The sequence below is a fragment of the Petromyzon marinus genome, chromosome 6, assembly GCF_048934315.1.
Source record: "Petromyzon marinus isolate PM22_M1 ecotype Great Lakes invasive population chromosome 6, UKy_Petmar_22M1.pri1.0, whole genome shotgun sequence".
In the NCBI taxonomy this organism is placed as follows: domain Eukaryota; kingdom Metazoa; phylum Chordata; class Hyperoartia; order Petromyzontiformes; family Petromyzontidae; genus Petromyzon; species Petromyzon marinus.
The window spans coordinates 4795147-4819849 of NC_133672.1; the positions used below are offsets into that span (position 1 = coordinate 4795147).

Here is a 24703-nt window from a genome sequence, read left to right on the forward strand (position 1 = left end):
GATGGTGACGAAACAAAAGTAATTGATTAATTACAGTGTAACGACAGCCCTGAATCGCACAACTATTTGAAACACCAGGGCGCAGATCACCACAGCGTCCAGTAGCAACCCATCTTGTGTGTATTTGAGTCGAGAGTAAAAATGATGCAAAGGGTTCGTCCAATTTCCCAAAGTAGTCAAGTGCCAGTATTTCATTCGAGACCAGGCTTCTCTGTAATTCCTCTTGTACACAAAGCACAAGCGCTAAACCTGCCACTCAAGCGAATGAGGTCCCATAATTTAACTCTCCGACCAGCCTCCACACCCTCCATCCATTGATTTGATCATTCACACCTTGCCTACGAGACTCTTAACTCACCCAAGGATGCCCAGGAAACATGAACCTGGAACGCACGAAGGCCAATGCATCGTCGTGTATACGTTCAATGATTGCGCCCTTACCTACTCGCGTTATTATAATCTGGGTAGCCGAAACATCGGCATAGCTTGGAAAGATGAGTCAATTTGGTGGATTACTCAACAAAAAATCGTAATAAATTACCCTTTTGGAGTCGATTATGCCAGGTCCTTTTAAAAATGGCGGTCATCCCAACAACTTGCCTCGTGAAGGTGGGAAACCCCGTTACAAGCCAGGCTCAGCATGGCTCGGTTGATGATGCAGGTGACATTAAGCCCCGTTCATTCTCTCATCCAGCGGTACAAGTAAAAAAAACATCTTTCCCCCCAAATATTGAGTCATTCGATTTGTCAAGGAATCGTATCGTTAAACCATAGAGTAATTTATGCCCTAAATAACTGGATAATGCAGCTCTAAATATTGGCTTGAATTGCTCACTGTGGTGAGACTTTTATCTTGGTTAATTTTATTTCACCCACAATGTTCTGCAACAGAACATCACAAGTTTGTGTTTTTAGCCTGTCATGGTTTGTTTGGAATGGCGAATTATGAATACGATGTTGTTTATGCAATTCAGCAAAACTAAAATGTAACAAAAAACACAAAAAGGAAAAAAACAATGTTTTGCAAATATACACTGCACATTCTACGGGCACATACAAAGTTAAAGTGCAGCCCTGCAATGTTTTGCTTAAGCCACTGCTCGCAAAATAGCCTCCACTAGAGAGAGCTCTATGGAACCCTTCGAGAGGTTTTCTAAATTCTAGATTTTTAAGCTTTCGTGACTGCAAGGATTCATACTCTTTGTTTTTTTCGGTAAAGGCACGTAGGTAAAATAATAATAAAACTAAATTAAATCACGATGTTTCGGAGGCAACACAAGCTTCCATCTTCAGGTGGAAGTCACAGCAAGATAGCTGCATCAAGTGGTGAGCTCTGATACACCCCAGCTTATATACAGGTTAAGGTGGGGGGGTGGAGGAGCCAGGCCGGGGATGATGAGGTGCGGGGCTAAGTTAATCCGTCTTTTTGTTATGCTGAGGGTTCGGGGGATGTGGTGGTTCACTGCACGAGGGCAATGGAAAAAAATGGCTGTGCACTTATAAGGTAGCTAAATTTTGACTTGGTTTATGACATCTTTCCAGTGGTTGCTTAATTTAAAACCATTTTCTAAAGGCACATGATACTCGAGATATTTGGCACGGCAAAGGAACCAAGAACATTCACACTTTGTACACGGGCAAGTCACCCGCACAAGAATGGTTGATGTTCGTCTCGACACTGACAAACCCAGTGGTCTCTCATTCTCTGCCCCCCCCTCACAAACGGATTATAAATATATCCCTGGCTTAATTTAATTACAACATAGGTTTAGACTTCGCAAGGCTTAGCGTGAATAAATCATTAGTTTACATATGAATTCTAAACTATCCAATGCTTTAATACAATGACAACGAAGCATCGCTGCATATAGTTTATTCCCAGAAAAAAATAACTTTGTGCAGAAATGATTTATAGTACAAATTAGAATTTACTCATATTCATTACAAGGTCATTCTAATTACGGGTAACATTCCATCACTTCCGCAGACCATTAGAGAAAATATTTTACGCAAAAAAAAACCACCAGCAACAACAAAAAATTACAGACGTCTGCGTACGGCTCCCCAATATACACATAGCTCGCATACACTCATCCGAGTAAATAACAGCGCTCGCTAACCCAGGTCTAAGAGAAACGCCGCTCAAGTTCCCGCGGCTACCGCATGTCTTGTTCAGCGTGGCATCTCCTTGGGTACCTCTTCAGAAGAAAAAAACACCAATATCGACATTATTCAGCATCACAGAGCATCACGTGAAGAGGTCAAAGTTCATGAGGCACTGCTTCATTTTCTGTTTCAACAGAACCGAGAGCATTCGGGTTGCCCCCCCCCGGGATCGGACGTGGCACGTGTTTAAAACGGGAATCTCGCAGAGGGGGTTCCCCCCGCTTTGGAACGATGGTCAGGTGGCGGCGGCGGCGGCGATGGGTTACGGGTGCCACGGCGAGGATCCGGTTCCTGGGCCACGGCGACTTGGGTGACCTTCCCGAGCGGACGTTGGGAGGGGGGGGCGACGCGATCACGGCGGAAGTGACAATTGTCCAGCGTCGTCTGCCGAGTCTAAAATGCGACACATCAGGGATGACTCCACCTGCAGGGGGCACAACAAGGAGCATATTGTTCATTGGTTCACACAAAATTATTATGAATATGTTTAACAACCCTCATGTAACGTGTGACAAAAAAAGAAATGTCCTTTATTTATCTAAGAAAGCCTCACTAAGTCCCAGAACTCTTATTTTTTCACGAGGGACCTGCATTGGCATGTTTGATCAATTCAAATTCGTGGGTGGTTTCCATTTGGGATGAAACCAGAGTGCATTGAGAATAATTACACGGATTAGGGATGGGGGGGGGGTAATACTCAGAGCTCCACACACTCAAAAATATAACAAAGCATTGACTTGTCCTGGTCACCTCGCAGCTCAAGCCGACCAACGCCTGCCATTCTCAGGCAGCCTCCTATTTGTGTACTGAACGGGCTCAACACTACTTCGCTTCTGTGTGATCGAACACATTCATTCAGGGTGATTTTGTAATGGGCACTGGCCCGATACTGTTTTTCATACCGGATTTGCGTTCCGTAAATAGTGTTGACCAAGTTCTTACAATTTTAGGAATTGCTTCCCGTAAACCCCGTGTAGCCGTGCGGAATCTTAAGCGAGGTGTCTTAACTGCTGTTCCAGCTGGAGGCCACGCTAAGGATGGCCCAGTGCTGGGTCGGCTCAGTGTCGAGTTTGCACGCGCAGTGGCCGAACGATCGCACGGGGACTCCGTGCCAAACCCAGCGCTGCTCGGGGAATGCTGTAAACACTAATAGTAAAAATTATAATTTATTTTTCATGGGCACATAGTCCTTTGAAATATGGAAGAGGGGCAAATTGTTGGAGGTGGAGCAACTATCCAACTCCTACTAATTATAACCCTAACCACACCGGCCAATCACAATATAGCCTTGCTACTAACAGCAATGCTAACCAAACACTACTCCTACTAAACGTGCAAAAGCAGATACCAACCCTACCCATAACCCTAACCATATTAGCCAATCAGACCATAGGCCTTCTACTAACCAGAATCCTAACCACACAAGCTAATCAAACACCATCCTTACCCATAACCTCAATGACATGAGCCAATTACCGGTCATCCCTGCCAATAACGGTAGCCCAACTGAACACTAAACCTAATCCCAAGCCCTAAAAAACGAGTCAATCAGCTCCTAGCAAGGAACTTACCTCGACCCGGACCCAAAAAAACATAGTCCAAGCTGGATCTTAACGCAGGCCTGTTTAACTTGTCATTCCCTTTACAAGACAAAGAAAATTAGTTTTCCCAGTGGTTAATTGGTAACAAGCCCCATCTTTGTATAGTTAAGAGGATGGCAAAAAACACAGCAAGTGTCTACATGAATTTGAAAGTGCCTATTCATGCAGCCACCTACTTAAGCTGCCTTAAAAATATACACGCACACTCAGCATATCTCACAGTAGACTCTTCATTTCTATTTATTCATGGGCTGATACGTAGACGGCTGGAGCGGTGTCGAAGTCACGTGAGACCTACCAATCTGATATTTATTCATCACCATAAGCATTTTAGCTGCCCTAATCGGGGAACAGAGGGGAATATTTTCAACCTGGCAACATTGGGGACTCTCCAATCCACTCGCTCTTGACCCTTCGGGCCATTAAAATAAAAACATGGGGCAATCGATGCGAATCATCAATTATTAAGGAAATAAACGGGTATGGAGCCTTGAAAAAAAAACACAATTTTACTGGAGTCACCGTGGCCTTGAGAGCATTAGTTTGCTCCAGCAAAAACGCAATCAGCCATTAGCGATCTCAACATAAATCTGCGGTTGCCTCTTAATCCACAGTTGTCCCTTAACCACTGTACTATTATATTCTTGGTTCTTTCGGTAAAGTCACTTGAAGGGAAACAATAAAATAATAAAATATATATAAGAAACATTTGAAATGTTTCTTACCGTTGGTTTTCACACCTGATGATGACTGTTTGTGTTGCAGTCGAAACGTCGTGAGAATTTTATTGTTTTATATTTTTATTATTTTATTGTTTCCCTTCTACGTGACTTTCCCGAAAGAACCAAGAATATGAATCACTGCAGTCACGAAAGCTTTAAATCACTGTACTATTGTCTCTTGAGCAACAGTCTTTTTGGTACCATTTCCACAATGATTTAAACAAAAGCCATCACAAACCAGTGAGTCTAAACATTTAGGCTTGTGATGGATTCAAACCACAAGCGATTCAAATTCGAGATTCTATTTTTGTTGTCTTGGTTTTTTTTTGGAACTCATTTGTATTGATTCATATTCTTTCGTTTCTACAGTTCTCCATAAGCCCAAATGCATCATGGGTATATAATTCGTGTGCGATTTGCATAATTGATTCTCATGTGCATAATTCGATGCATCGATACATGCTTACATAAGAGAGACACTAACAGTTCGTATAGAAATACACAAGAATCTCACGAGACTTTCAGGTTATTTACTGATGGTTTTTTTTATTTTATTGGCAAAACGTTCAACCTCGTTTAGGCAACAACACTCGTCAAGGTTTCAAGTGAAGGCCGGTTAAACATGCATCTCTGCAGTTGCCTGCAAATGCCACTGCTGGCGGAAAGGCCTACACAAAATGGAGCTCAAGAGAGCCCCTTCTACAGGGTATGGGGCATACTCTCCCAGGCTGGCCAAACATCTTAGAAGATGTGGCAATACTCACACCTTTATCTCACCACACGTGACCTGCCGATCGACCTAACTGTTGTTTACCCATTTATTCTGCTGTGTGGACAGAACCGGGGGGGAGGGGGGGGGGAAGGTCGGGGGGATTTAAGATACTTGGACATTGTTGTAACTGCCACATCAAAAGATTTAATAAAACCGGCAATCTCTGGAACCCAAGTCCAGTGTGCTAACCATTTTACCACAGCAGCACCCCGAAGGCAGGTAATAAAGAGTTATTTAAAGGTTGAGAGATCCAATAACCAGACAATACCTTTCAAATAGGCATAAATAACATTAGCAAATGATAATCCATGGCCCTGTGCACTTCTCCACCCATCCACGCAAATGAATTCGACATTATTCCTGACAAAAAAGTATCATATTTCTTATTTTTCCCAAAAATATATAATATCGCTGTTTACACAACTGATTTGGACTTCGCCCTCACATGCACATTTGATTAACATTCTTACAAGTTATGAATATCATGTGCTCTTACACCGACGCTGTGAATCATCACACTACAACCCTCTGGCAGCTGTTACGGTTCCACAAACGTCAGCCAAAAAGCAAGTAGCCAATTTTAACCAGGGAGGTTTGAGTGGAAAACACACAAAAGCGGCAACAAAACGGCCCTGCTTTTTACATAACCCGCGGAGCAAATGGATTTAAAAAAAAATACACCGCTGCCAATTGAACGATCAACATTTATTCACGCAGCTCCCCTTAAGCCACCCTCTTTATCAGCCACAGCAGATGCCGCGGACTTGCAAAACACAAATCTGTCCTCAGCAAAGCATGAGCTTAGGGGCGGAAGTGTGCTCACTCTCCCGTACTCCCGCACGCGCTAGCCTGTTGGCCCACTGCCTGTGCCATCTGTGCGGGACGAGCGTTTGCAGTGGCCGTCTGCCAGGTGAAACTGAGCACCTGTGTCGTCCACGACTCGCGTGTACACTCGCACACCGCCCGCATTCTTTTGATCGCCGCTGCGATGGCTCCCTGAACAATACCATTAACGTCCTTCCTGCATCGTGCATGCCACAGCATTTGCTTTGCAATAGAACTGAGACGATGAGATAATTAAGTAAATATGAACATTTTTTAGATTGCGGCCGGTTACCCCGCTCCCTACTCTTTGGTTCTATTCGGTAAAGTCACGTAGGTAAAAAATAAAACAACAAAAATCACGACGTTTCGGCCACAACACAAGCGGCCTTCATCAGGTGAAGGGACCACACTGTCTTGAAGACTGCGCTTTTTTCACTCCAGCGCAGTCTTCGAGACAGTCTGGTCCCTTCACCTGATGAAGGCCGCTTGTGTTGTGGCCGAAACGTCGTGATTTTTGTTGTTTTATTTTTTTAGCTACGTGACTTTACCGAATAGAACCAAAGAGTATGGATCCTTGCAGTCACGAAAGCTTCAAATCTAGAATACCCCGCTCCACTTTTAGAAATTGGTAGTCGACCCGACATCTTGCCTCCCGAAGGAGGGAAACCCCCTATAAGACACGCCCAGTGTGGTGCCACTGATGACATGATAGTGTCATCAAGCCCCACCAATTACCTCTCGGCGAGCAGCACACATGGGAACAGAGGTGAGACTTTATTACAACTATTTTTGTGTTATAAAAGTAGTCTGGTAATTGAAGTGATCACCAGTCGAGTAATGGACTATTTGAATAACCGAATAGCTAAGCGATATCTTGAAGTGCTCGTGTGCACGCAGTGCTTGTTGGCTGATGCGTAGTCGAGCACGTTGCAAGCAGCAACAAGCCATGACTTAAAAAAACGAACATCTTACACTGTGGAATGAAAATGTCCAAGTTTGGAAAAATCATGTGCACGAATGGATGCTTTCCAACTTCCACTTGTCTTCGTAATCATTGAAATAGCAGTGTGTAAGCCGGTGGCTGTTAGGGCAAAATGTGTTTACATCCTCGGAATATAGTGGTTTTTCTCTGGTTTGTGTCACTAAGTTTTAGGCAACCTTTTGATCAAGTTGTCTACGGCGCTAGTCCTCACCCATGAGAGCAATACATTGTTGTAATGTTTTGCTCATACTGGCTCATCTTTACCAGTCATTGTTTGCCCTACCCATTACAGACGGGTGGTATGTAATGCGTTAATGCGTTCAAACTTTGATGAAATGCGCTGAAAAACAAGAGCATCCTGTGACTCACCCCGAGTATGTACTGGCAGCTGTGGGGTTCCAGCATGTACACCGTGACCGCGTGCGGGGAATCGGACTCTTTACATCTGAAAATAATTCAACAATGCTCAAATCAAAATAGATCATGTAAACATTACTCTTCGATAATAACAGTAATTTTTATTTTTATATATAAAGGTGTATCACTTCGGCACGACGTATGAATTCAGCAGCAGACAGTCAAAAGAGTCAAACAGTCGGTGAGCGATGGGCACGCGAGTGGGAGGACAGTTCAATCCTGGATGTGCAGGAACTTCGAGAAACCGCAAGTGAAATGACCAGCTGAGGATTGTGCAGCCTCTCACTCTTTGTGCCAAATACAATATTATGCCCCAGAAAAAAGCTCTTCAAAGCCAAAACATCCACGGCCTTTGTAACTAGTCTACTTTGGGATGAGCCCATTCGCTACTTGCTGAAGGCTTCTAGAGAAATGCTCCCATTCATAAAAAAGCAGCTTTAGAAAGGAATGTGGCAAATTGGCCAAGGAGAGTGTCTCCCCCTTATGGCTGTCGTCCATGTCAGAATCACCCGCAGTCATGTACACCGAGCCAGTTCAAAAATGTATCCGTAAGAGGCTGTTATTTCCTCGCAAGAAGTCCTTTCTAGCTCCATTGTAGAGAGATCAGCATTTTTTTATTTAAAGTTTTCGTGACTGCAAGGATTCATATTATTGGTTCTTTCGGTAAAGTCACGTAAAATATAAAACAATAATTGTTTTATATTTTTATTATTTTATTGTTTCCCTCTACGTAAAATTATTGTTTTATATTTTTACTATTTTATTGTTTCCCTTCTACATGACTTTACCGAAAGAACCAAGAATATAGGTCAGCATTTGTTTTCAAAGACCGGTGACTGACAAGAGCAATGTCTGTTACTGTACGGATCAAGGTGATAAACAATAGAAAACAACAACAAAACAAAACTTCTTAGCCTCAGAATAAAGATGCATTCAGAGGATGTAAGGAATCTCATGGGAACATAGAAGTATAAACAATATTAGAAGTTCAGAAGAGAATGCAACAGAGTATTAGAGATGTAATGAAGAAAAGGAGGTTTGTGATGGGAGGAACACGTGTACAGGATGGAGGAGGATCGCAGCTTACCAAGACAGGCATTATAGAGGAAGGCAGAGGTTGCTGACCAGAGGAAGAGACAGAAAGCCCAAACGCTGATGGTGATGAGACTGCACGAGTGGTCTTTGAAGGACGTGTTTATTGTGTAAAAAGAAGGCCGAAAGCCAGATGGCGGTAGTGCTGAGACCCACAGAGCGGACCTTGGAAATAAGAATTAACTTGTCAACAGCGACAAGGTATAGCAGACACAACCCATGGTGAGGTGTGGTCACGAATGGCATGAAATATGACCTCTTAACGATTCGTTATAAAGTTAAGGAGAGAATGTCAGTAGAGGGCCAGGTTACCATGTTACCATGTAACCTGGCCAGGAGATACGTGACTCACTTCAGCTTGACGATAACTTGTCTGGGCTTTCCGTTTATGTCGCACACGTCCCCATGGCCATAAAAATGTGACACGGATCTGCAGGAACAAAAAGTGGCAATGTATCAGTTATCGCCATGGGGTAGGTAATGTCCACGCGCAATTAATACTCTTTTACTGGTATATCTGAGCCACGCCCACACGGTAAGGGTGATTACGACTGGCGATTTGGCTATAGGAGCCAGAACCAAAACCCAAAACTGGCCACACAAGACAACCGAAGGCAAGGCAGTGGGGGTGAATCATCTTCATCATATAATGCAACTCGCTCGCTGCGCGTGACAAAACAAGCTGGTGCCTCCTGACCCGAGCATCAGGCTGGCTCGGCATGGCCCCGGTATGGCTCAATTGCACAGTGGAAAACAAACAGGTGTGTGAGGTCCTTCACCAAAAGGAGGTAGCCTGGAGGTTCAGGGGAGTCAGTGCACTGGGGGCTGCCAACCGCTGGGATTCCGGGGTTCTAATCTGGACAGCCACTCGTGATGAGTGCAGGTTGTCAAGTGTTACCAGCTGACAGCGTTAAAACATTCAGATTAAATTTGTATTTTAACATAAATTGGCGAAATAACAGCTCTGATAGAGATTTTGTTGTTGTTTCATTGCCAAGCAACGAACGTTTATTTCTGCAGCAGGAGACGTGGACAAGTGAAGCACCGCTAGTTTAAATAACCGGTCACTCGAAGGGACCTCAGAAGTTCTGTGATGCCACCATTCCAAGGGTCATTGTCTAACGTGGGGTGATGCGCTGAGATCCGAGAGTTCCAAAATGAACATTTCTGCTTCTCATGACTTGGTGTTGATGACGTAATTGGAATAACATCCAGCAAAAGACAATTGTAAAAAAAAAACACATCACAAGGGTACGCTGATTTGTCACGTGCCATAACCGATACCTTTAATTTGTAAGTAATCCATCCCATCGTTGCACAAGGCTCCCTTGTAAAAATATATATTGCAACTCATGACAATTTATCCATGTTTTAAAGGAAACTAGATTGAATTGATAATGTAAAATGGTAGAGGTGCAACCCTGCATCTGCTTGCTCACCCCACTGCTGGCACAAGGGCCTCAACTCGAGGCAGCTCTCAGAGAGCCACTCTGGAGGGTATTTTGGCCTATTCTTCTCCGGTGGCCAGACGTGGGAATGCCCACACTTTACCCCACCAGGCTCACCGTGGTGTACCCATTTATTACTGCTGGCTGGAAAGAGGCAGGGGGAATTAAGAAGACCACACGATTGTTCCAAATACCGCACGGCGAGACCGATCCAGCTACCTCTGGGATGCAGGTCCAGCGTGCTAATCATTAAAGGGTTGCACAGTAGCGAGATGTTAACTACCTCGCATGGTATACAAGTTGTGGGTTCCATACCGACCCTGACGGTTGTATATTTGGAGTTTGCATGTTCTCCCTATGGTCGCGCGGAATTTTCCCCTCCGGTTTTTCCCTTCACATTTAGAAACATGCGTTTGGAGTATTTGGCTGCTTTAAATTTCGACGTGATAAGCCACTTTGTTTAGCTATCATTTGTGGCCATGTCACTTCTGAAAAAGAGCTATATAGCTAAGTAGGTCTGACCTGGTAAAATAAAAAAAGTCTAAGAGTTCAATTATACCCCAACAACTACTCAATATCGGAGCACGGTCCACGTACTTGATTTTGAGAGTACCGTCGGCTGCGCGCTGGTAGGCACGGGGGGTGCTTCCCTTGGCCCAGACCTCGTGCTCCTCCTTGTTCCACGTGCCGACCACGATGACCGTCCTCGTGCCATCCTTCTCCTGATCACGTGCGGACGTTACACGCGAAAGCAGTCATTCGCTCACTTCGTTCACCCGCTCTTCTTAGTCACCTGCTCACTCACCAACGCACTCGCTCACTCAATCACCCGAACTCGCTCATCTGTTCACTTCCTCACTCACCAACGCACCCACTTGCGCGCCCAGCAACTGGCCCACTTCACTAGCCGACTCACTTTCTCATCCGCTCGCTCACCTACCTGGTCACTAACTTACAATTCACTTGCTCGCTCACCCACCCGATCACTCACTTGCTCAGGTCAGTCGAACACTTACACACTTCTTATTTAGAAAATTGCCTCAGGGTAAATTTCTTATTTAGAAAATTGCCTCAGGGCAAATTTCTAGTTATTTATGCGCAGAATTTCTGAAAGCACACTGCTCTTAAAATCTCGAGTGATAAACAGCCCAAATCAACTTTACTTACTTTAAAGACATAATGCATGGCCCAGCAGTAACACAATCGCCGCATTGTTGCAGGGTTTCACGCTTCTTATGGAATCCAACGGCCACTCTCATTATTACTGCGGGTGTAATAACTGTAACAATACGCACAATCGGCTTCACAGTGGACAATAAAGATCCCCTGACATCATGAGCATAGATTAGGATGATGAGCGCCAGCTTCCGTGTCGGAAATTTGAAAATTACGCGCAAAAAGCTCAATTGGGATTGTGTACATAGCAATCATCGCCCCACCATACTGGCAGACCAAAGCTCCCCCAGATAACTCTTGTAAATGAAAGGATGCTGGTCTTGAATTCTCACCTGGTTAAACAAAATACACCCGTGTTTCATACTCTTTGGTATGGATTCCTGCAGTCACGAAAGCTTCAAATAAACTCCTGTTTCAATCGAGCTGCTGACAGTTCTGCACCTCCCGATTGACTACGTACGGTGGGAAATAAGTTCAACATACATGCATACAGTCCGTATACAATGATGGCCTCAAGCCATGCGTGATTGTGATGTAGTCGTGGCAGTGGTGGTGCTCGTAAGAGGCAACACAAACCTCGTGGTATTGATGCACGTGCCTGCCATAGCAGAGTTCATACTTCCACCACCCGACGCCCTGTGCCAGAGGAGGAAAACAGGCGCCGGCAAACATTTCACATGTTATTTATGTAGTTTATTGTAAAAAAAATCCGGTCACAGTCCCTATGATCACTGTTACGTTGCAATTATGGCTTTATTTTTTGGTGATTTGGAAAACGTTTTTTTGGTTTGGACATGTTTGTTTTGTTGTAGTACGGAGTTAGACTGATGGCCTTAATCTAAGTTTTCCTGTGGTTGTTGTTGTTGTTGTTTGACTTGCATCCCACTGGGATTTTTTGCACACAGCGTTGGTGTACGGTGCTTTTTTCAGGAATATTTTTGCTGTTTTTTTTTCCATGGATTTTCTGTTTGCACAGTCACATAGTCACTTTAAGATGTTTTTCTTGTTCGTGTTTTTGTTTGTTGTGGTTGCACCCGATTCAAGAGCCGAATGGCTCACAGGGCTATACCAAAATAAAAAAACTGAAATTGAAACACGCTGAAATGTATTGCAAATGTCATCACCGTCATCATCGTCAGCTGTGATCCAGCCACTGCTGGACGAAGGCCTCTTCAACCCATAGTTCTTTCCCACGTTCTCGCAGTGCAAGAATCCATTTGCTGTTGCGCACGAGCCGACTTCATTGCTCTACTTCTATTATAGGCATCCTCTCATTAATGCGAACGTAGGTAAAATACTGTACATATTGATCGGCTACACATTTAATAGTTCATAATTTACTCATCATTTAGTTTAATAAATTGTCCGTTAGCGACCACATATTAAGGCCGGCAGGGCACGTTGGAGAATGGGTGGACAGCACTATGCCCGGTAGCCTTTCCTCCTGGTTACACACCGTACTAGCCCTAGGACCAGTTCAGATATTTGTCACCGACTATGGCCCTGAGCAGGAATCGAACGAGGGTTGCCAGGTTCATCGCACAGCGCACTAACCACTACAGTAGCACTTACGATGAGCCCGAACACGTGCGTGGGCACACAAACTACCCCCGTGAAGCCTGAACAGACTGTTGGGGCAAGTGCTGCAAGTGAGCACCTATGAATGCCGGCACGGCACACGAGGTGATGGGTGGCCAGCACCACACCAGGCCACCTTTGCCTCCCCAGTGGTGATGTTTTTACACACCGCACCAGGTACTTATTTGAGGCTGAGACGACTTATGGGAGAGGCCCAGAACTGGGTTAAAAAAATCGTCACTGGTGTAGGCCGTGAGCGGGAATCGAACTCGGGTTGCCGGGTTCGAAGCGCAGCGCGCGAACCACTACACTTCCGCTCCCCGCTGCACACACACACACACATACGCGCGTGCGTGTGTTTGCGAGGGCTAACCCCGTGGAAGCAGTGCGATCCGGCCAGGAACGCTCGGAGAAGCTGCTCGTCAGTCACAGACGAGATGAGCGTCATCGTCCTCTGCCCGCCAACCTGTGCCGTGGCACGAGACTTGTGGGCCTGCTCAGCCGCCTTCATCGCCAAGTCAGGTGGGGCAGATTTCTCCTGTACGGCCTAAAACAGCGAAGATGATCGTGAGTTGTGTGCAGTTATTCAACTCCAACACTTGCCTTCCTTGCTGCACTCAGGCACCGGATGTCGATAGCGTTAATGTGTTATCTCTGTCCAGCTGTGCCTGTCTGTAGCGGGGGGGGGGGGTCAGATTAACTTCTGTAAAGATGACCCAATGTAAATTACATTTTAGAAGGTCCAAAGTAATCAAAGTGTTACGCAAAACTATACGAAAAAGAATGACAACAAAGGACGTTGATCATGATCAATGATCTCAATAATAATGGTAACAATGAAAATTACAACAATGATGGCTGACCAGGCTTGGCCCAAGACCCTCACAAGCTCCACCTGGTTCGTGGAGTTCAAAGGAGGGTTCTGTGACCTCGGAGGAGACCTGAGAAGCAGACTTGACCAGTAACCTGTAACGACCGCGACCCCAAACCTGTAAAAACCTTGACCCCTAAAACGTAATGAACTTGATACCTAACCCACAACGACCTTGACCTCTAACCCACAACGACCGTAACACCTTACCCACAACTACATTGACCCTTAACAATCTTGACCCCTAACCCACAACTACCTTGACCCCTAACCCACAACTACCTTGACCCCTAAATCCACAACGACCTTGACCCCTAACCCACAACTACCTTGACCCCTAAATCCACAACGACCTTGACCCCTAACCCACAACTACCTTGACCCCTAACACACAACTACCTTGACCCCTAAATCCACAACGACCTTGACCCCTAACCCACAACTACCTTGACCCCTAAATCCACAACGACCTTGACCCCTAACCCACAACTACCTTGACCCCTAACCCACAACGACCTTGACCCCTAACCCGTAACAACCTAGCTGGCGACCTGTCTGGTCCTTTGGAAGGTGTCGCGGGGCAAGCTGCTCTCCTTCTGCTCCTGCTCCATGCGGTCGAGGCTTTGAGGCCGTGCGGGAGACCCGGGGAACGACTGGCAGTGAATGTCATTGATGGGCGTCGTCTTGAACCTGCAATGTATCACACAAGCCGGTTAATCCAGCACCTGTGTTTTCCTCCCACGTGCAAGCAATCGCATATGGATTGGGGACACTTTCCAGAGCAGGAACCTCCGGAAAAAAAAGAGTCCTGAAACTCGTTAATACTGAGCACGCACCTCTCTCTAGTTGCTGTGTCACACCTCTTACCTTCTCTGTGAGAGGCCAACATAAATTATTCATATGTCATATCCTGCACTTACTGAAAAAAATCAGTAAAATGGAGATATGTTGTTAGAATTAAAAGTGTCTGCATTATTGAGTTACATTTCCCAAAAGTGCTCCGTTCTGCTCGTTTGTCCCCGTATACTTGTTCCTGATCCACATTCAATAATTTAAGGTCAGAATTACTGATGACCGTGAAGAAAAAATGTACACAATGATGGCCACCACCACCACTGCGGATGTGGAGATGGGCGACAGGGGCTACGCCGAATGGGTTCCACAACTCCCGTGAGCACGGTTGGCTACGTACGGTGCGAAAGAAGTTCAACATACGCACACACACACGCACACAACTCGTGAGCACTCACTTGTACTTTGGGTGGCGGCACAGCAGCGGCGTGAGCACGACCACCTCGTACTCGCAGCTCGTCACCTCGGCCACGGAGAGAACCTCGTGGCGCGCATTGGGGTGGCACACGTAGAGGACGGAGGCGCGGCGCGGCACGCCGCCACGCAGTCCACACGTCGTGCCGTCACCCATCTCAACCGGGTAGTAGGCCGTCATCTGCCCGTCGATGTTCTTCATCGGGATCTAACGTCGCACGCATGCATGCATACACGCACACGTCAGTATGTGCTTCAATAGAGACAAAGAACCCCATCCCCCAACCACCTCCCCATTGCTTTGCCAGTTAGCAAGCAAATGCTGGCAGCAAACACCGATAAAGGCTGCTAAGGATCGACAACAGTCACAGGATGGACACGGTTAATTGGCCTTAGAACCACTCAACTGACTCAGACCAGGCATTTAAATCAGGAATACTTACTACAGCACATGGAAAATTATGCTTTGTCTTTCTTGAGTTATGGGTAACAAATCCACACCTGTGTTGCAAATGAACACATAGTGAACAGACAGCAAGTCTGTCATGAATATAAAATGTATGCATGGGAAGCCAAGTTCATCCATGTAAAATTACATTTCTTTTCAGTGCAACGGCCGATCGTAGCCTCCGGCCCCAATGTTTTAATGCAGCATTTGTTTACACAAACACTGGACGAGTTTCGACCGTCACGGTCTCATCAGCAGTAATCGCACTGTATATTCGAAACAGACATCCTGCCTGTGTGTTATTATACACTTGTTACCCGCGACCCACCAACCATGGCCAGAACGCGAAGTCCTTAGAAACAATGGGAATCCAACAGCAATCACAACAAAGTCAAACAAATTCATCTGAAACCGGATTTCGGTGAAAGATTACGGACACCAGCATCCACACACTCGTATATTCCAATACAACGGGGGTAAAAGCAACTTGAGCCACGCAACATCCCCAGTGACTCGATTCTCAATTGAATCATTCGTTGTTATTAAATTATCAATTGTTACCAATTGCATTAAAATTTACCGCAAGGTGACGTGCAGCAATATTGCTCACGGGTGTGCACGTGCCACGCGTCAACTGGCTGTAGATGTTGTTGAGCAGGCCAGAGGTCGCTTGCCGGCGTAATTAAATTACCTCGGCGAGACAGGAATGTGCGCGCTGTCTGTTTCTAATTTTAAAGCCAAACATAATCACAACAAAATAGTTTGAAAGAACATGGCTACATCCATGAACTTTAACGAGGAAACCCATAAATCCCACTTAAAAAGTGCAGCAACTATAAGTTCAGAAGGAAACAAGCCAGCATGGCTATTCCATTAAGGAAGCCTCCTTTTAAACAATACATAGACAAAGATCCCACCATATAGTCTTGACCAGACTGCTCAGCCAGTGCTGTTTGCGAGCACCTATATATGCAAATGCACTCACGGACACGGACTTTTACCAAGGTCCACTGAGCTATATGGCTCTTCTTCAGAAGCGACCTGGCCACAAATGATAAAGCTCAATGACGTGGCTTATCACGTGGAAAATTATAGCAGCCAAATACTCTAAACGCATGTTTCTAAATGTGGAGGGAAAAACGGAGAACCCGGAGAAAGATCCACGCGACCACAGGGTGGTGAACGTGCAAACTCCAAATATACAGCGGGCATCCGGGTCGTGATCAAACTCACGACCTCCAGTATACCAGGTGAGGTAGTTAACATCTTGCCACCCTACATGCTTGCACTGTAACGTAACGCTGTAATGACAAATACAATTGTCTCTTTGAGAGTATGTTGTGTTCACAACTTGCCAAAGCAAATATACAGATATAGGCATTGACACTGAAAACCTTCCATATGTTTTGGAGAGCACGGTAGTTTACGTGAAAATCGAAACGTCGTATTCTATACATTTATTTATTTATTTACTTTCTACATGACTTTACTGAAAGAACCAAAGAGTCGAAATAGGGTTAGTGGCATTTCAATCCGTAGCATACTGCACGCCTGCCAACCCTACAAGTTTGATCGATATACTGTAAATGTTTTAAACTATTTCACGACACATCGATTTTCAAAGCTAAGCATTCCATTTCGTGGATTTCTTCAAGGACAATTGTCCTGACGGAATATTTGCTTTTAAAATCAGTATGTGGTCAAATGGTTTAAGAATCGGCAGCCTACCGCTCACATCGGTACGTGTGGCAAGTTGGGATACTGCCTATTAATAATTACAGGGGGAATCGGTAGGCATAGTCCATCATAAAATGTTACTCACATTATTGTTCTTTGTTGACTCGTGTTTGCTTTGCGTTTCAGTGCCTGAATAAAGGAGAGTAAAATAATCCAGTCACATTGTCTGTACACATAACACACCGGGCTTTGCGCGATTATGCATATATATGTTACTCATGGATAATATTCAAAGAAACATAAAACAAAACTGAAAGGGGTATTTTTGAAAAAGTTGATAACCCACAAAAGTACTCTGGTGTGTTTTCAGGTGGAAATGCGTGTTGCTCGGAATGATGTCCGACGTTTCAAAGGAGCTCCCAGCACCTCAAGTGAAACGTCGAACACATGGCACAACCACATCGGAGAGCTGTCCAGCACAACCACGAACACCTGCACGGCAGTGCCCAAAAATGTTAATTTGCCCAAAAAGCAGGCTTTTGTTGAGAGTGGGCAAATTCAGTGAAGCGAGTGAAATACTAATTCTGCTGAGCATCCACATGTGAAGATAATGTACGATAAAAAGCAGATTGTTTTATGTTTAAGAGATGCCAGCATAAGTCATCAAACATAAAGTACAAATGTGGGTTACCAAATTTTTCCAAGGCACCTCTCAATTGTCTGGTTGAATACCAGCAACAACTGTATCTTACTTTTTGTCAGCTCTGGGTCATGTTTGGCAATGTATCCCAGGTAATACTCCTGCACGGTCACTCTCTGGAAAACAACGTCACTCAAATTTCATAAACGAAATACAAAAGACACATAACACACACTATTACACCATTTACAGATGAACCAATTTTTGGTGAAAACTGTATTTAAAATAAAATTGTTTAATTAAAATGTATGTTCTGTGTAGCGTTAACGGTGTTGATGTTTGCAATGAAAATCATGCCAAATAGAAAAAAGCTCAGGACTAAATCAGAACTAAATCATAAATTGGCTGAAAACATCTTAATGTACATAGGACTACTGAGCCTGGGCAATCTGCACAAATCACAACGCTACATAAAACAAAACATTACTCATTGTTATAGTTACCAATAACAGCATTTTATAACGATAACAATAAAAAACTATTTGCAATTATTATGACCCTTTAGGGTCAATGTTAGAAAAAAAAAATTATTTAAGAGCCTTGGGATGACAGTGTGTTACCGACCTGCCCAAACTCTTTCTCCTCGTGGTACTGGCGAACGTGTCGCCCATGGCAAACTTCATACGTCCAGTAGGGCTCAATCTGCCCGGAGAGAGAGGCACGAGGGGGGAAGGCACGCGCTGTCAATGACGGGATAACAGATCAACTTGCAGCATTCAAGAACAGATCAACTTGCAGCATTCAAGAGAGAATGCTGTCCTGGTGGCAAGTATTCAACAAGCACTGCCTCAGGGAGGATGTAACAGCCCGACGCGCTTCACCGACATACATGTCCACACTTGTCACTCCAACTGTGAATTTCTCAAGAGCATTTTTCATTCCACTTTGGATTCAACTAAAGTAGGTCACTGTACACATCAAGGACATACCTTTTTGAAAGTGTAGAGATAACCGAACATAATAACTGTGGACATGCCAATGTTTAAGATAACACTGTTTTCATTATTTTTTGTTAATGCAAGTATAACTTGTAGTCAGTGACACTTTGCTGTCGCCGACGTCTGCTGGCCGAGTCGCCCTTGAAAAATGAACTTCATAGCTCAATGGTCTTCACTTGAACTATATGGCGGGACCCCGGGGTCCCATAAGCCCCCGGCTCTCGCATAAACTGCGTTTCGACGTCATTTTACGTTGAAGGCGAACAATACGGCAATTTATTCTTCTCAGCGAGCTCTACACGATGCGCTAATCAAAGTTTTGTTGATGACTACGGCAATTTTGGCAACAAAGAACGAGAGGATTTATTTCTGGTGGGTCGCGGCGTTTATGTGCGCGGTGGGACGGAGTCGCCAAAAATAAATAGCGATTTTGACTTCCATTTATTTAGGAGCCCGAGGTCCCGCCATAAGGTTCACTTATTGAAAACTCATTTATTTAGAACTGCTTTACACGTTTAATTTGTTGTCCTTCCCCCGCACCTTTGATTAGCAAGGTTTGCTACGTACAGAGTGAAAGAAGTTCAACATACATACATAATCAGGAAGTAGACTTATGAACTTCCAATAATAACAATGTTCAGCTTTATTTCAATCCACTGATGGACAAAGGCCTCCTACATGCTGTATCAGTTGTGAGGATAGTTTGACAATACTTCATCAAGCTGAACAGTGTGGGTTCAAAGGGGTGGTGGTGGGGAGGGGGATCTAATGACACTGATGTGAGCCGTGACTGGGAATCAAACCCAGGTGGGCAGGTTTAGAGTGGGGTGCGTATCCAATGCCACCCCCGCTCCACCCCTAAGTAAGGTGCAACAAAATCTTATACAGTAAAACCTTGGATTGCGAGCATAATTCGTTACGGAAACTGTTTGTAATCCAAAGCACTCGTATATCAGTTGTGATCACGTGATGCTCGGCAGACAAAGCATAAGCATATACGTACTACTCGTATTGCAAGACCTCGCTCGTTTATCAAATTAACATTTATTTAAAAAATTTGCTCAATCTTGCAAAACACTCGCAGACCAAGTTACTCGCAATTCAAGGTTTTATTGTATTTATGATGATCTCATTCATGGCCCAAAGCTCCACTTGTCTGATGGATTTGCTGTGAAGTAGCTGCAAAAGCTGTTGTTAACATTTCCACTGCTCGTGCACTGGACCAAGAGTTATGTGAAAGTCTTTTTTAGTTATGGCATTGCGTGACATAAATGGTGCATTCTCGAGTGTGTGTGTGTGTGTGAGATCTCCGTACCAAGTCAAGGTTAAAATAATGACGATAATTTTGGTTGCCTTTGGGGAACAGCTATTACCGTTGAAATATAAACAGACAAGGCTCTGCGCGCTTCGCCGTCCAAAAATAAAGTGAAGTGGCCTCGAGGTCCCCATACCCGATAGGAGCAGCTGTTTTGCTTAAACAACGGATCCAAAAGCACGTCTGGGTCGGGAGCCTTTCCCATCTCTTCGTCATCCTGGAAAAAAGAAATAACAATTTCACTCGAGTATTCCGACTGCGTAGGTTTTCATGGTTGTTTGTTTATTCCCTTGAACTCTCGAAAGCATTTTCAGAAATTTAACTGAAGAGGTTTCCAGCATGTGGAGCAAAATGTCAGAGATCATGGCTAAACCACTCACGGTAAAAACCAAAAACGTATCAAAGAGTCACTCTAATATTACCTACCACTCACGAGGAAGCATGCAACCAGACAGGAGGAATCTATTTTAATTACACAAAGTGAATTTTTAAACATGAGGGCTGTATACTATAATAGACATATGGAAACTAAAGTATTTAGACTCACAGCTTCACATGATGTGGAATACATGGAAAATGTTGATGCAGCGCAACTGTTTTTGTCTAATCAAAGAAGTGATATGATTGACAAAAGTTCGCTGCGAGCTGGGAAAGATGGACTTGATCGTTTTGCTCCTCGGGTGCGAGTTACCTGGTCTGCCCTCTCCACGGTCGGCAACATACACTTGTACCGCTCGTTTCCTTGCGTCGTCATGATGATGTAATCCTCATCGCGGTACAACGCACCTGACGTTGGCTGTAATATTAAAGCAAATTTACAGCACAATGCAGCAATGCCACACTCAAGCAAGCTAGGCAGCATGACCACACAATCGAATGCTCAAAGTGATTTTTTTTTAGGTGTGATTGGGCTACGGCGTGTTTTCTAAATAAAATAATTCCTTCAAGGTTTATAGAATATTGCTTTTATGTGCTGAAAATGGCCACATTGTTTAGATGGACCACTCTTGCCAATCACATCTCATAAACCCGCAGCATGTTTAACAAGCCAGACTATACTGATGAGATTACAAAGGTATAAACCAGTCCAAAGTTTGCTTTATCAAACAAATTTAGCTGCGTAATATTGGTCTGTAAAGCCAATGGGACAATGGACTAAAACATATTTTGTAAATTATGTTTTCTGCTTATATCTGACTTTACCCATAATGCACCACAACAACAGGCGAGTGTGTCTAAGACACAGCTGTGTGATTCGTCAGATGTTCGAGTTGTCAATCGCATGGAGATTTCTAACCGATCAAATGCATTTCATTCATATGGTTAATACATTTGAGGATACTGAAGTAGTGGGAAATATTTTTGTTAGTTTGGATAATCCATTGCACGTGTTCCCATGGGACAGATTATAGAGGCCCATTCATACGACACCATCTTCCACTCTTTGGGTGACATTATTACAATCAGCCAGTCAATCCACTGCTGCATGAATGCTTGCCCAAGCTGATGACATCTATCTCAATGATGCAATATAGTAATCCATCTAGCGCCTGCACACGAGCTGATTTCATTGTATCAACTCCTTGATGGACAACCTCTCGAATGAGTTCCATTTCTTGGCTGCCACTTGATCATTATTCTTGACCATTTCCCATCTATTATCGTGACATGTACTTCCCAAGGCCACTTACCTTAATTAACAATTCGAATTGTCATTTAATTACATACATTCGATAATCCATGTGGTACTCTTTCTGAATTAGTCTTTTTTGTACTCTCATGCCCGAGCGATTAATTATGACAATCGTGAAAGGGGACAATCGAACTTGGGCCTCAATTCAGTGATGGAAATATTGATTAGGATTATCATAGGGATTGGGGGTCGGGAGTCCTACAGTGTCCGTGGTTCTAACTTTAGCGGAACCTACTAGAAGCTGTACGGCATTCATTTAAAACAAGCACAATGTCCAAATGCCGACTGTGGATGGAAACAATGTCGTTACCTTGCCTCCTCAAGTTCTCTTGCATAAGGCCAAGTTTTCGGTTGACATCTCACACTTTCCTCTTCATTTACATATGCCCCCCACCCCCTCAACACTTTCTTCAAGTCGTCATGCAAACACCTTACTTTTTCTACCTCTTGGCATTTTCCCCCCAAAATACTTCCACAACTTTTTTTTTAGCAAGCATTCACTTATGACAAGACGCCCAATCCAGATCGTATGCATGCTCTCAATGTTCCCAACTAAGATTTATTTCCTTCTGGACCCATTCGAGCACTTCCTCAATGCTCTTTCTGTCCAACTGATTTTCTACATGTGATGCTATGCCCACATCTCAAATCTGTCCAGTTTTCCATCGCTATTCATTATCATGAGCATGGATGAAGGCATCCCCATCTCTCACGGTCTTGCAATGCAACTATTTATCTCGCTCCTCCAGATGAGCTTATTTCATCACTCCATCTCCGCAGGGCACACCATCATCTCAGGCGAGTAGCCTTCTTTGGTTGGTACTCTGTCCATCATCTCATAATCCCGTCTCGTGTTGTACTGCACAGCCCACTACACAGTCACAATGATGACTATTTTGCATATGCTCACAAATTCCAGCGTTCCCCTTCCCGTTTCTCAGCACCATTTAAGCCTTAAGTTTGAAGGTGAATTCTCTCTATCCATGGCTCTATGTACGTACAGCTTGATTCCTCTATAGATACCCCATAGATTTTCATGGACCCACTTACGTTTAACTTAACCGCAGGTTGAATATTGTGATGGTATAATATCTTATATAGGCCAGTGATAACAGGCGGTACGTGTAATGAAGCTGGTGGGAGACGTAAAATAGAGACTTTTAAATAAAATTGCGTATAATTGCTCCATATTCGTCTCTTATGTAATCGGTGTCTCCGTAAATGCCTCATTGTGTAAGTTTTAGAGAGGGCAAATGTTGGGTGCTTTGCCGATCCGAACACATTTTTTTGTTGTATGCCTCATCACCACGAGATCATGGTCCATCCACTGCTGGATGGAAGCTTCACCACCCAGCCACCGCCACCTATCACGACCCCGCGCTCTTACTAATCCACCCAGCACCCTGCCCACGCACCGATTGTCATCGCTCCAAGTCTCCTTGTTGGACCATACTCTCGGACGCGTTACATTCCTTGGCTGCCGCCACGGTGAATGTCATTTGGTGCACTGGGGTCACATTCGCTGGTCTCCCGTCTGTACACGTACAGCTGTGGTACAGCTGTACGGGTACAGCTGTGGTACAGCTGTGGGTACAGCTGTGGGTACAGCTGTGGGTACAGCTGTGGGTACAGCTGTGGTACAGCTGTGGGTACAGCTGTGGTACAGCAGTGGTACAGCTGTAGGTACAGCTGTGGGTACAGCTGTGGTACAGCTGTGGTACAGCTGTAGGCACAGCTGTGGGTACAGCTGTGGATACAGCTGTGGGTACAGCTGTGGGTACAGCTGTATCCACAGCTGTACCCACAGCTGTGCCTACAGCTGTACCACAGCTGTGGGTACCGCTGTGGTACAGCTGTGGGTACAGCTGTGGGTACAGCTGTGGGTACCGCTGTGGTACAGCTGTGGGTACAGCTGTGGGTACAGCTGTGGGTACAGCTGTGGTACAGCTGTGGGTACAGCTGTGGATACAGCTGTGGGTATAGCTGTGGTACAGCTGTGGGTACAGCTGTGGGTACAGCTGTAGAACAGCTGTGGATACAGCTGTGGTACAGCTGTGGGTAGATCTTGCCCCCTTGCCGTGCGCGTGTATGTGTCTACGTCGATGCATGTAGAAATTATTTTGCACGTCAATGCACGTACAACTGCGCTGTGTGGCCACGTGCACTTGCCAATGTACACGTGTGTGTTACGCGTGTCTACACATGTACACATAATATACGTGTCTGTCCGTACACGTATACACATTATTTAATACGTGTACAGTGTCTGAATGTAATATACATGTACAACAGCGCCACTCACCAACGTCAGCTCGTGTCCCGGCCAGGTAATGTGGAATGGCACGTCGTCCGAGAGGAGGCCGGCCCGGGCTGTCCCGCAGAGCGCGAGTAGACAGAGACCCCCGGCTAAGTTCACATTCACTCCTCCTCTCCCCCATCCTCCTCTCCCCCATCCTCCTCTTCCACCACCACCATCATCACCATCATCACCTCCACCACCTCGTCTCGTCCGCCCCGTGCACATTGCTTTATTCCGTGGGCCAACCTGCTCAGGGCACGGCGTAGACAGCAGGGTAACTGATGTAAGGAAAATGAAAACAATTTTAAACACCAATTGGTGATTATTGTTACATCGGAGCTATAGGCAGCGTTGTGTAAAGCCGCACTTACGGATGTGTTCCTCTTCGCCGACTCCACGATTACGCGACACGCACGATGATTCCACCGAATCGATTCCGGAACTATTATTATTGTTACCATTGCGTTGCTTGTTGAATAACTTTATTTTTTGCAGCACGCGATAGCTGAAGGGTATATGTATCAACGACATGGACCGTATTATAATGGGATAAAAAAATGTGTCTATACATGTACACTTTTTTTTGTAATGCGTGGCCCTATGAGCACGCGTATAATTCGATTCACAATACGGGAATCGACTCAGGACGAGTTCAAGCGCCAGGAGTTGGTGACGGGGCATGGGGGGGGGCCGGAAGCTGGGGGGGGGTGGGGGGAG

At 44.9% G+C, this 24703-nt stretch overlaps 1 protein-coding gene across 1 annotated transcript; it reads right to left on the reverse strand.

Moving 5' to 3' along the window:
* Nucleotides 1-1856: 1856 nt before the first annotated feature.
* Nucleotides 1857-24545, reverse strand: ERLEC1 (endoplasmic reticulum lectin 1). The gene is made up of 15 exons (XM_032948604.2): nucleotides 24358-24545; nucleotides 23990-24232; nucleotides 20686-20790; nucleotides 20131-20211; nucleotides 18306-18383; nucleotides 17794-17857; nucleotides 17187-17230; nucleotides 14901-15124; nucleotides 14202-14340; nucleotides 13153-13326; nucleotides 11778-11837; nucleotides 10623-10747; nucleotides 8930-9007; nucleotides 7438-7513; nucleotides 1857-2590 (listed from the first exon to the last, which is right to left on the reverse strand). Exons 1-15 carry the CDS (start codon nucleotides 24445-24447, stop codon nucleotides 2519-2521), a joined length of 1653 nt encoding a protein of 550 aa, XP_032804495.2. The 5' UTR covers nucleotides 24448-24545; the 3' UTR covers nucleotides 1857-2518.
* Between the last annotated feature and the right edge of the window lie 158 nt (nucleotides 24546-24703).

What these genes read in the sequence shown, in the direction of transcription:
- ERLEC1 (XM_032948604.2), bottom strand. Translation starts at nt 24,447, where the DNA reads ATGGTAACAATAATAATAGTTCCGGAATCGATTCGGTGGAATCATCGT. An exon ending in CGGCGAAGAGGAACACATCC is followed by an intron (nt 24,233 to 24,357) that starts GTAAGTGCGGCT and finishes TGCCCTGAGCAG; the next exon opens with GTTGGCCCACGGAATAAAGC. An exon ending in CGGGACACGAGCTGACGTTG is followed by an intron (nt 20,791 to 23,989) that starts GTGAGTGGCGCT and finishes TTAATATTACAG; the next exon opens with CCAACGTCAGGTGCGTTGTA.